This window comes from Pleurodeles waltl, chromosome 3_1, assembly GCF_031143425.1.
Source record: "Pleurodeles waltl isolate 20211129_DDA chromosome 3_1, aPleWal1.hap1.20221129, whole genome shotgun sequence".
NCBI classification, from domain to species: domain Eukaryota; kingdom Metazoa; phylum Chordata; class Amphibia; order Caudata; family Salamandridae; genus Pleurodeles; species Pleurodeles waltl.
This window is the reverse complement of record NC_090440.1, coordinates 184918661-184931620: the sequence shown is the minus strand read 5'-3', so window position 1 is coordinate 184931620 and position 12960 is coordinate 184918661. Positions and strand designations below refer to the sequence as shown.

The window sequence follows — 12960 nt, the reverse complement described above, 5'->3', positions numbered from 1 at the left end:
AACGCCTGTTCCTTTTTGGTGATTGGGTACGAGCTCTATTGCTTGTTTTTGTAACAGTGTATGGACCTCTATATGTAATAGGTCCAAGTGTTGTTGAGACAGTCTGTTCGTTGTTGGTGGCACATCTGGAGGGAATGTTGTGAATTCCATGCAATAACCATGTTGGATAATTGATAGGACCCATGTGTCTGTGGTAATATGTGTCCAATCGTGGTAGTAGTTGGTTAGTTCCCCCCCCCCCAACTGGTGACAAGTGTTGGGGTGTTGTGACGTTGAAGTCACTGCTTGCTAGGGCTTGGTTTGGCGGGCTGGAATTTTCCCCTTCCTCTTGGGAATTGTCCTCTATAGGAACCACAAAACCCTCCCCTCTGGTATTGTGATTGATAGGTGGGTTTTGTTTGAGAGGTGGAAGGTTCAGATGTTTGTTGCCGAAACCCCCCTCTAAATTGTGGCTTCCTAAAAGTGCCTCTGAATTGTGGTGAATAGAGCACGCCCATGGCTTTGGCCATGTCCTTGTCTTTTTAAATTTTTCAATAGCAGTATCGACTTCCGGCCAAACAACTGTTGTTGGTTAAACGGCATATTTAACACCGCTTGTTGAATTCCTGGTTTGAATCCAGATCTCCGCAGCCATGCATGCCTGCGAATGGTTACAGCCATGTTGACAGTCCGTGCTGCTGTATCTGCAGAGTCTACTGCGGACCTTATTTGATTGTTAGACATGGCCTGTCCCTCTTCAACTACTTGCTGGGCACGTTTTTGGTGTTCATTGGGCAAGTGCTGTATGATGTCCTGCATCTCGTCCCAGTGTGCCCTGTCGTAGCGTGCAAGTAGGGCTTGCGAATTCACAATTCACCATTGGTTGGCTGCTTGTGATGCCACTCGCTTGCCTGCTGTGTCGAATTTCCGACTTTCTTTGTCAGGTGGTGGAGCATCCCCTGACGATTGAGAGTTTGCTCTTTTCCTTGCTGCCCCTACAACCACTGAGTCCGGTGTGAGCTGCTGCGTTATAAACACTGGGTCTGTTGGATGTGGTTTGTACTTCTTTTCAACCCTAGGCGTGATAGCTCTTCCCTTTACAGGATCTTGGAAGACCTGTTGCGCGTGCCTGAGCATGCCCGATAGCATTGTCAGGCTTTGATAGGACGCATGGGTGGATACCAGAGTGTTAAAAAGGAAGTCATCTTCCACTGGCTTAGTGTCCATTGCTACATTGTGGAACGTAGCTGCCCTGGCTAGTACCTGCATATATGCAGTACTGTCTTCCGGTGGTGACGGCTTGGTTGGATAACACTCTGGGCTGTTATCCGATATTGGTTGATCATATAAGTCCCATGCATCAGCATCGTCTTGGGTCATCCCAGTATGTGTGGGTGACTGCATTATTGGTGTTCCCACTGGTGACATTTGTGGTGAGTGCAGTGGGGATGGTTGTGGTGAGACCTATGGTGTTGGTGACTTGTCTCTAACCACTTTGGTCGCATTTCTGTTTCTTGAAATACAAGTTTTCTTTTATATTTGAGTGGAGGTAAAGTCTGAATCTTGCCAGTATCCTTTTGGATATGTAACCTTTGTTGTCTTTGGTCAGGTTCCTCCATATCCAACTCTTGCTCAAATCTATGTCTTTCCTTAAGTTGCATGGAAAGCCCTTGCTCCTCTGTGTATGAGATTCTTTTCGGCCCGAGGCCGCTTTTTTCGGTACCGAAGTTTCAGATGTTATAGTCTTTTTCGGTTCCGAGGTGCTTTTACGGGGTTTGTTCGATTCGACCTCTCGGTGTCAAAATCTTTCAGTGCCAAAATCTCGACCGGAGTCGGAAGTCTTCGGCAACTCTATGGCCTTTTTCAGTGCCGATGTTTGGTCACCTTCCTTTCAGTGGGTTGACCAATGGCCTGCTGGCGGTGGCGTCCCCATGGCCTTAAGTTTTTTAGTGTGACCCTGAGTTTGGGACGGGGCAGGTTTACTCACGGTTTGTTGCACCGTCGATGGTCGTTCACTGTCGGATTCATCCGAGTCAGTCTCTTGGATGGAGATTCTTTCCTCCTCCTCGATGTCGAGGTCTTCTTTGATCGAAACGCTCGGCAAGCTTCACAAGTATCCTCTCTGTGTTCGGGTGACAAACACAGATTACAGACCTGATGCTGGTCTGTATAAGGATACTTTGCTTGACACTTAGGAGAGAAACGGAAGGGGGTCCGGTCCATTAGTATGGGATGACGGGTGCGGTCGGCCGACCAGGCCTCGGTGAAGAGTGGAAGCCCCGAAGGGCCGCCGAAGCGGTCTTGATGTCTGTGCCGATACACTAACACTAAACCGGTACCGAGCGATAACAATACCGTCGAATTTTCGATACTTTAGCTTCGAAATACGGAGTGAAGAGGAACACGTCCGAACCCGATGGCGGAAAGAAAACAATCTAAGATGGAGTCGACCCCCATGCGCAATGGAGCTGAAAGGGAGGAGTCACTCGGTCCCGTGACTCGAAAAGACTTCTTCGAAGAAAAACAACTTGTTACACTCCGAGCCCAACACTAGATGGCAGGAACAGTGCACAGCATGTGTATCTGCAGCTACACATGCCATCGAACATATATATATATATTCCTAAATATTTAAACATGTCAAATTCTCACTATAGGGGTATATTCCCTGGTGGATGATGTATAGGATCCAGTGTTCTCAGTAGAGGGAAGACACAGGACTTCACCCAATTAATATGAAGCCAGGATACATGATCAAATGCGCCTAGCTCGGACATAACCTCTAGCAAAATCATATGGCTCGCTTGTAGGTATATCAATGTGTTGTCAGCATACATCGACATAATAGGGGATGGTTTCCCATAGTATAGCCCCAAGCACTCGCTTTCTCCCGTAACTTTCCAGCCAATGGCTCCATAGCTAGGGTGAACAGTAGGGGTGATAAAGGGCAGCCCAGCCTGGTGCCCTGTTCAACAGCGAAGCTATCCGACATAACTGGGCCTGTACGTACTCTGGTCACTGGGCCCTCATAAAGGATTTGGATCCATTTACAAAACTTGGGACCTAAGCCCAGTTTTACAAGTACTTATTGCAGGTACCTCCATCTCAAAGTATTGGATGCCTTTTCAATGTCTAACGAGGTGACCTAACCCTGTTGAGAAGTGTGACATGTTCATTCCAGAACTCCAAATAACTGACCAATGCTTAGAAATCTATTCCTTCAGAGAATTCAGCCATTCCGATCTGGGTGAACGATAGTGTGAATCATGGGGGTCAGCCTGTTCACCAATATCTTACCTAATACTTTGTAATCAAGATTGAGCAATGAAAGAGGGCGGTTAGGAAGCCATCTCAAGTGGGTCCCTGCCAGGTTTCGGTAAGACTGTGATCAGGGTTTCTCGTATGCAGTCTGGTAATCGGGTCTTGGCCTTACTGTACACCTCCAATATTCATTGGGCAGGGAGAGATTGGTACCTGGCAGAGAATTCTATAGGCAGTCAGTCAGTACTGGGAGTTTTGCCCTTAGCTATCTGTTTGATAGCTGCCTCAACCTCTTGAGTGTCAGGGGTTGATCCAATTCCTTTCTTAGCAACAGAGTTATGGGTGTCATAGTGAGAGGGGGCTAAGTATGTGTTAACCATTTCCATAGTCACTTCTGTAGTTTCTTTGTAGAGTGTCCTATAATAGGTTTCAAATTCCTTATTAAGGGCCAGTTGGGAGTTCACAATGTTACCTGTGTGTACGAATTGCACCTATGACATTATGTAGGAGATCTAACCGTAGTCACCAGGCCAGCAGACTATTGGAGTTATCTCCCAGATTGTGCTGTTGCTTAGTGTATTCTTTATATTCAAATGTGGTCAGCTGACAAGATTTGTTTCCTGTATGGGGCACGGATGTCTTCCAGATTTTAAAGCTGTGTAGAGTCTTTTGTCCACTCGTTTGGCCTCCCTCAATTTACCTTCAGTGTCAGTAACTTCTCTTGGAAGATTTCGACTTATGCCATATCGTAGACATAAAGCCTCCCCCTCCTTTACCAACACCTTAAAGGCGTCCCACTCAATCCCCTCATGTGTTGCTGTGCCCCTTATTTTCCACAAAATATTTGTCTATTTGTCCATCCACGTGTACAATAAGATGCATCTGTAAGGGCTAGTGGTTGTAATCGCCAAGTGGGGATGAGCGGGATACTTCTGCCCCACTGGAAAGTCACGAATAGTGGACTATGTTTCAAGAGTGTTCTGTATAAATACTCTGCTCCTTTAAAGTTAGACACTAGCAACCCATATCCAAATATGAGATCTATTCTTGTGTGTAATGCGTGCATCGGAGATTAGTGGGAGTACTCTGGTTCTAAAGGGTGCAGCGTGCGCCATATCTCACTGACCTGCATGTAAAGTGCCCGTTGTTGTAATTGTCAAGTATTAACATGAGATACCGCTTCTATAGGTGGAAGTGTGGATCTAACCAACATTAAGTCCGGTACACAAATGAAATCTCTGCACCAGAAGAAGACAGACGGGGGGAGTGGAGAAGGGCCGGTATGAGGGAGTTAATGAAAAAATGGTTGGCCTACATTCGGAGTGTATATCACTACTAGGGTAAGGGCCTCCCCATCCAGTTTTCCCCTCTGCTGCCACATATTGGCCCACTGGATCCACTGATGTATTATCGATAGCAAATGGCACCCCAGGAGCCACGCACAGCAACACGCCCCTAGCATAAGCTCAATGAGTGATCCCTTTCATTGTGCCTCACCAGCATTTGCCTAACTTGGCGGGTTCCTCAGTTGTCATGGATCTCGTGGAGGCAGGCTAATTGGACGTGGCACCTCCTTAAATAGATGTAAATTCTGTGCTGTTTAGTGTAGTTGCCCATACCCCTCACATTCCATGTCATTATAGTATATTCCAGGGATGACATGTATTTTGTGTATGGAGTGTCGCCTGCGTCATCTGAGTTATTTGAGAGGAGAGGTGCAGTAGCAGTCGCGCTGAGCAACACTTCAAACAAATAATAAAACAAAACATTGTTAACAATTCCCAACAAATCCTTCACCCAGGCTGCACCCTCAGTAAATCACAGCTACTTTATGATTTAGCAACTTCTATAAAATCCATCAGGTATGAGGCGTGTTCTAAGGTAAGACTGAGGAAAGTCCGACTGACTCCGCGTGCCGCAATATCATTGCCTTAATAAAGCCTCACCATATTGTGCAGTCTAAGAGCCTCTTCCATAACACTCTCTCCCCGACCCCGCAGCAGGCATAACAATTGAGCCTGAGCTCAAGTGAGCCCTCTATATTGTTCAAGTTGATTGGAACAAGTCTACAGCCATGGGTATAATCTGTGGGCCATCTCTCAGTTCTTGCGGTTGAGTTGGGGATGCGGCGTCTAACTGAATACCATTGTCATTATCATTATCTAAGCCACTACCTTCCTGGCCGGATAAGGAAGTCTGTTCTACTGCTGCTACTAATTCAGCTCTGCCCAGTGCTGCTTGTGCTCTGGTTGGTTTTCCACAGATGCTTCCTATGGTCTTGTTAGAGCATCAAAGGCACCGTCGACACTCCCATCTTCCGGTGTCTTCAGTTGGCGGCAAACGTTGATGGTCTTCTCTGGTCTCGGCAGGGGAGGAGGCAACCGGCATGAGCACCTTCTGCACCTTTCACAGTCTTTACCTTGGACATCTTGAGCAAATACGAGGTTAAAAATGTAGTGTTGCCACAGAGTGAGAGAGCAGGACTCACAGTGCCTTTTCGCAGTCTTGCAAGTCCCTAGGCTCAATCGCACAAGCTCTTTGTTGGAGCCTCTTCTATTAAATATAGCCACTCTGCCGCTCACCTGGTGACAGCCGTTGACTCAGTGTCTCCCGAGTACCTGTGTGAGTGAGTAGCACCGGGGTCGTTTGGGGCTCGGCTCTACTCCCTCCTTTGTCTTTATAGATGGGTCATTGGTCAGGGAACACACAACTCAGGTTCCAGTTGGCAACGTGCAGCTAGCTGGGAGCCTCCCATACTGGGGCCCACTTCCATAGCAGTTTCTCAGCAGTCTTTTAAGTGTTCCTCATGGGCTGCAAGCTTGGCTCCCGAGCCTCCTCCCTCCAATGCAGGTGGCATTACCCTCTACGATATCAGGGGCCAGAGCAGCAAAACGGTCAGGGTAATCCACGTCAGTCCACCTGCTCTGATCGTTCCCTGATGAAGCTCTGATACATTGCCCACTTCCCTACAACGTCTTTGCGTGCCGGAGAGGAAATTAAAACAAACAAATGCACAAGAAGGGTTGGAGCTCTTATTCAAGTTTCTGTCCCAACCGCCATCTTGGATAAGCCCCCCAAGGCCCACTTTTGACGCATAGATCTCATCTCTGCTTGCAGGGCTTGTAGATGCTGGAGAATAGTTTTCTGCGGTGGAATTTGGGATGACCTTTGGATAACCAGTTCACTAGGTCGAACACTCAGCAATTGAATAGAATGACTTACCCATTGAGAATATGTAGCGGGGATCAAGCTGCCCACGATGTCTGGACATAAAGGTGGAACAGAATTTGGCAAAGAGTTATTATCAATTAGACTATTCTTTTTTTCTCTAAGCATAGACTTCTACATAGGGTTCTGCTTCGATTAGGAAATGTAAGGTGGTTGGTTTGCTGATGATGATTTGTAGGGCTGTCGACAGTATGGTGTATAGTTGTGGAGTGTACTTCTAATACAAAGGGTGATATGGTTGGCAACTGCCTCAAATGGACAAAAGTCCTTGGGCTCCTGCATTACAAAAGGGCATCTGGTTTTAATATTGCCAAACGTTTAAGGAGCACGCTGTTTCAATGTCTGTTTCATTTGATAAACTTAACATTTTTTAAGGTGATTCAGGCATTATCTGACAGTGATTTTTCCTTTTTCCTCTTCCCATAGAAAAATAATTCCCAAGGAAAATCCAAAAAATGAAGATGTCTTATGTCTCTCTTGGCAATGGAGGTCTGTGTACTGCGAAAATTTGGATAATTGCTATTGAGGTGAACAGGTTACTAAACTCTGTGGTTTGTATGTATTGAAAAGAAATTTTTCTGTACTACTGTTAAAATGTTACCTTGAGAATCCCATCTCAATGACTGGGAACAAGTCAAGAAAGTGAATGTATTAAAGATACAATGCTGAGTAATGTTTAAAAAATAGAAATTGCTCAATTTGAGTAAGTTCTGAAATTCTTCAAATAGACAAAAATATCAAATATTGATGTACATCAAAGAATATACCACGATGGAGAGCAGTTGCATTCAAGAACTACCATACAACTTCAAACCTTTCATGAACAAACCATGTTGCATTTGCAACCGTACGTAGTACTGACAAAAACAAAAGCATAATACAATGCAAACACATAAATATATAAATAATTATCAAAGACTGACCTCCAAATTCCCCTTTTCCAATTATTTGCAGCAGTTTTAAGTCTTTCCTGTGGAGAGCCCAGCCGCCTAAAAAGGTTGATGAAAAAATAACAGAGACATAGTAAAATGTAAGATTAAGAAACACAACAAACAATACCTACAAGAAGAGACAGACAGCAATGAGGAAAAAAAATGGTAAACAATTATGGGTGGTATATAAATGAGGTGCAGGAAGAAGTTGCATGGTACAATCAAAAGTTTGAAGGTAAAAAGAATGATGAGATTTCTAGACAAATAAGTCATGATTAAAAGAGTGATGGCATGCTCACCTGGGGTAAAAGTACTGAAAGAGGTACAGTTTAGGACAGCAAGAAGCAGAAATAAAATACGGTTGACATGACTAGAATTAGAATTCTTTGGCAGAACACTGTTTCCACCACTGAGCGGGATCCTGGGACTCATTTTCAATAAAGAATTTACATTTTTTTTAAAACTAATTTTAAAGATGGAATACATAAGTGAGAGGATGGATTTTTTTGTTTTCTCTAAAGCTTGACAAGTAACACTGACCTAGAATAGCCGCCAATTCATCTATGCAACACTAGTTAACCTCCATCGAATCTTCTAGTTTTAAAGGGAGAAGGATAAGATGTCCATGAATTAAAAGGAAAATATCTAGGATGGAGAACTCTAATTAGAAGAAAGTAATGCTTCCTATTCCATCTGGGAGTTTTCAGTGATATTTATAAACAACGCCGATTAGCAGGCCTATCCCAATGACTAGTAGAATGAAAGCACAACAGAAAATGCATCTTATCAAATCTCTGCTAAAAAATTGTGTTTGAATAATAAGAATAACAATTTTAAAAAAATTGAGTCAAATCACTGCAGTAATGTCTGCAAAAGGTATACAATGGCCTTCATGTAGCTGCCTCACAAAACCCTGAACTGGGATATTTTGCATATAGCAGCCATGGATGCCTTTGCCACTTGAGAATGAATGTCACATTTGGTTGGAAGCCAGTGTAGTTAGGCTCAAAGCTTATAAATGACGCCTTTGAATTTCAGGTCTTGTTTTAACAAGGTAATGTTTGAGAACTCTCAGCACCCACAAAATGAAGAGATCTGCCCACTGAAGAGGCTGGAACAAAAAAAGATGGGAATAAAATTGCCTAATTAACGTCCACATTTTTAAATAACTTTTTAAGGAAAACAGTGATGAGTTTTAGCAATACCTCTATTAAGGAGAACCAGTCAGACTATTAGATCCATCTATGTATACAGACTAAGGACCTGATTTCGAGTCTGATTGTCAGACAGACAGAGTGCCAATGCGGCGGTCAGAAGGATGCAGCAAAGTGTCTTCAGCAGTGGCACGTCAACGGCATGCTTCAGCTCATGAAGTGGGCCAGAAGCAATGGCACCGCAGTGCAGCACCAGATGCACCTCGGGGGCACAGCATGTGCCCCCAGCCACACTGCCCAATGGGCAAAAATCGCCCTGGAGCCCTGTTTGGGGCCACTTCCCTACTTTTACGCCAAGCTTTTCATGGCGGCATCCCCGTCCAAGGGCATGGTTTTAAGTGTGAGGGTACCCCTGCCTGAGCAGAGGTGCCTCTACAAACCCCAGACTCCATTCCCTGGGCTTTGTAAGTGCGGGAAGCCATCTTAAGGTATGTGGTGGTCACTGGTCAACACAAGTGGTCCAGCTATATAATGGCTTCACCGAACATAGGCATGTTTGGTATCAAACATGTTGGAATCGCGCAACTACACCGATTCCAGTGCTAGTTCCCTAGTTCCCTAGTGATCCCCCAAAGTATGCCTGTGTAGCCTTGCTGGGTCTGTATGCCAGCATGTGCTGCTCCTGACCCCAGACACTGTTCTGCCCTCCTGCTGCTTAGCCAAACTCGGGCAGGGGAAGGCAGAACAAAGGATTTCCTGTTTGGCAGAGGTGTGACCACCTCTTCTTTTGAAATAGGTGTCTCTGGGCTGGGGTGGGGCTGCCTCTGAGCACCACCAGATTGCTTTGAAGGGCACATCTGGTGCCCTCCTTGGATAATCCGGTTTACACCAGTTCAGAAACCCCCTGGTCCCTACTCTGGCACAAAACCAGGATAGCGGAGTGACCACTTCCATGTCCATCACCACCCCAGGGGTGGTGCACAGAGCTCCACCGGAACCGCAACTGGACACTTCAGGAACATTGTTTACCCTGCTCTTTCCAGCATCTAAAACATTTTACACTGCTTTGCATCCTCTGGGTTCGGCAAGACTTCAGCTGCACCAAGAAGCAAGAAGGAATCTCCCTTGGAGTGAAGGAGTCACTCCACTGCATCTGCAGGCACCTACACAAATGAAGTCCGACTACGTGGATCTGCCTTCCTCTGGAACTGCATGCATCCTGCAACACAGGCGGTTGTCTGGAGTGGTACTCTCTGCCCTCTGTTCATTTTGGGAGAAGGTGAGCCCTCGCCTCTCCTTGCAAGACAGTACCCCTGTGCACCAAGACTCTTGCAGCTACCAAGGCTTGTTGTCTCCTGCTCCAAAGGACCTTCAGGCTCTGAGTAGACCCAGCTTCCAGCACTTCATCCTCGCAAGGACAGTCTCTCCTCTGCTGCTCCAGCGACGTGGGACTCCTCTCCAGGTGTGCTGATTGGGGCTCACTGCTTACTGTGCTTGCTGCCAGTGGGTTGCCTGTGGACGCTGCAAGTGCTTTTTCTGGCTCTCCTGACTGCTGAGCGTCAGCCCAGACTCCCCTACTAGAGTAGAGTCCCCTGGAACTTGTTAGTCCTTTCCAGCCTTGCAACTCTTCTTTTGCCTCCTCTTGCATTTGACAAGGCTTATTGGTGGTTCTCCTAACCACGGACCATATGCTACCCAGCGACCAACGTTGGACATCATCTGCACCGCTCCAAGAACTCTCCTCTGCAGCTCCTGGGCTCCACAGCTGATCATCTCCTTCCCGTGTTGACCTGGATTCTTCATTCACAGAAGGGTGGGTAATGGCACCTGCCACATCTGAACTCTCCATTGTGGACTGGACTTTGTTCCCTTCTTTTGCAGGTCCTCTTCTTCCAGAATCCACCTTTTGGCTCCCTTGGGCTGGTCCTGTTCTTGCAAAGTTCCCTTTCCAAGTCCTCTTTTTAGTCCGTGGGAAGACCAGGTACTTACTTCTGCTCCCCTTGTCACTGGGGGTCACTTAGGTACTCACCTCTTTGGGTCCAGTGTTCCCCAGCTCTCCTCTTCATATCCTTGGATGGGGGACTTCATTTTGCATTCCACTATTTTAATGTATGATTTGGCCCTCCCCTAGCGCCCGAACTATTTTCTGTAATTCGTACGTGTGCGTGTGTGAAAAATGTCACTTACCCAGTGTACATCTGTTTGTGGCATGTAGTGCTGCAGATTCGCATGCTTTGGGTAAGTTCGCCATCTAGTGTTCAGCTCGGAGTGTTACAAGTTGTTTTTCTGCGAAGAAGCTTTTTCGAGACACGAGATCGAGTGACTCCTCCTCTCGGTGATAGTGCGCATGGGGCATCGAGTCCTTTTTCATGCGGGAGGGTGAAGTAAGGAGTGAAGAATTGTATATGTACATATATTATTAAAAACAACAACCAGTATCTAGGGGTTACGTGATAATTTCCCAGTCCCTTATTACCATTGAAAGTGGTTGATCATTACTTCTCATCATACCACTTTCGTGTTGTTTTTAATCTTGGTCTTAAGCCCTTGTTGATTATTAAAGAGCGATGTTTGACGGGGTACAGCACCGATTTTAATTCTCTCCTGCCCTGAGCTATTGCCTGCCTGTAGGTATAAGTCTCACATATTTAACCACAGCAGTCACCATAAAAGATCTCCGGCAAAGAGCCCCCTCACGGGGAGCCCGTCAGACATTGCAGCGCCGGTCTGACAAGGAGCACCCCGATGATGAAGCATGACATCTGAATGGATGTGTGAGGGCTCTTGCTCCTAAACCTGGAGGTTTCTCTTTTTTCTATTAGGAACAGTGTACTATTTATTGTTCATCGATATCTGGGGTTTAAAACCGCCTCTGAATTGAGGCTTGCGAAAGGTCCCCCGAAAAGTGTTGCGTAAAAGGCACCCATGGCCTTTGCTGTATCGGAGTCCTTTTTTTTTAGTTTTTTGATGGCAGTATTTACCTCTGGTCCAAATAGCTGCTGTTTGTTAAAAGGCATATTAAGGACCGCTTGTTGTATCTCAGGTTTGAATCCTGAGGACCGCAACGAAGCAACCCTTCTGATCATAATGCTTGTATTTATACCTCTAGCTGCAATGTCTACTGCATCTATGGCAGATCTAATTTGAGTGCTGGCAATAGCTTGTCCTTCTGCCACTAACTGCTGTGCCCTTTTTTGGTGTTCCATAGGGATATGTTGGAGGGACTCCTGCATCTCGTCCCAATGGGCCCTGTCAGACCTGGCTAAAAGGGCTTGGGAGTTGGCAATTCTCCACTGATTTGCGGCTGGAGTTGCCACTCTTGACTGCTGCATCTAATTTGCGGCTTTCTTTATCAGGGGAGGAGTATCACCTGTGGCTGCCTGTTTGCCCTCTTTCTAGCAGCACTCACAACAATGGAATCAGGTGGTAGTTGTGTTATGAAGATGGATCTGATGGTGCGGCTTTACATTTTTTGTCCACCCTCAGTGTGAGTACTCTAGCCTTTGCTGGTTCTTTAAAAATATCGTCAGCATGTTTTAGCATGCCTGGTAATATTGGCAAATATTGGTATTGTTTTTGTGTGGAGGATAGAGTGTTGAATAGAAAGTCATCCTCTATGGGTTCAGAGTGTAGCTGCACATTATGGTATGTGGCTGCACTAGCAATCACCTAATTATAGGCTGTGGTGTCTTCTGGTGGAGATGGCCTAGTGGGATATAGATCAGGGTCATTAGATGGGATAGGGTCGCAGTCATATACATCCCATGGGTCTACACTAAGCATTGTCATCCATATAATCACCATGTAAAGAGACAGGAGATTGCATAGAATACTGTGTAGGGGAAGGTGGTAGAGTTTGAGGTGGTAGAGAAGTGGGAAGCACAGGAGAGTACGGTGGAGAAGACTGTTGTCTTTACTTTCTCCTTGTGCTTAAATATTTTTGCAAGTGAAGGCCCAGGATCCAAACCTTCATGGAAAGACAGCTTCCTCTTTGTTGTTGAAGAGGAGAGGCAATAATCTTCCCAGTGTCTTTTTGAATCTGTTTTTTTCCGTTGTTAATGGTCCATCACTTCAAGAATCTAATGTCTGCTGACTCCTCTGTAGATAGAATATCTCTGCTTCCTATAGTTGTGTGCTCCAAAAGCTTGGTGATTGACTGCTCTAACTGGGCTGAAAATGTGGATTCTGAAGCAGATGGAAATTTTGCCGGCTCCGAAGAAGAGCTTGGCTGCTTCGGCTCCAGGGTGGTATGCAAACATTCGGGTCCGAAGTGGAAGCTTCCACCTTGCAACTTGATCCCGAAACAGGCATGGCAGTCTGTTTGGTCGAACGCATTTTGGACTTTTTGTAAGTCGAACCCGGGGACCTGTCGTCAAGATGTAACGTTCAGGCCCGACCATGGACGG

At 45.9% G+C, this 12960-nt stretch overlaps 1 protein-coding gene across 3 annotated transcripts in view; it reads right to left on the bottom strand.

The window, feature by feature from the left end:
* The window catches only part of CSK (C-terminal Src kinase), a 507465-nt gene that overhangs the window by 162227 nt on the left and 332278 nt on the right, over nucleotides 1–12960 (bottom strand). For all 3 annotated transcript variants that reach the window (XM_069222133.1, XM_069222134.1, XM_069222135.1), the window contains exon 9: nucleotides 7392–7457. In XM_069222133.1, the coding sequence (XP_069078234.1) occupies nucleotides 7392–7457 (66 nt within the window). The remainder of the gene's footprint in view (nucleotides 1–7391; nucleotides 7458–12960) is intronic.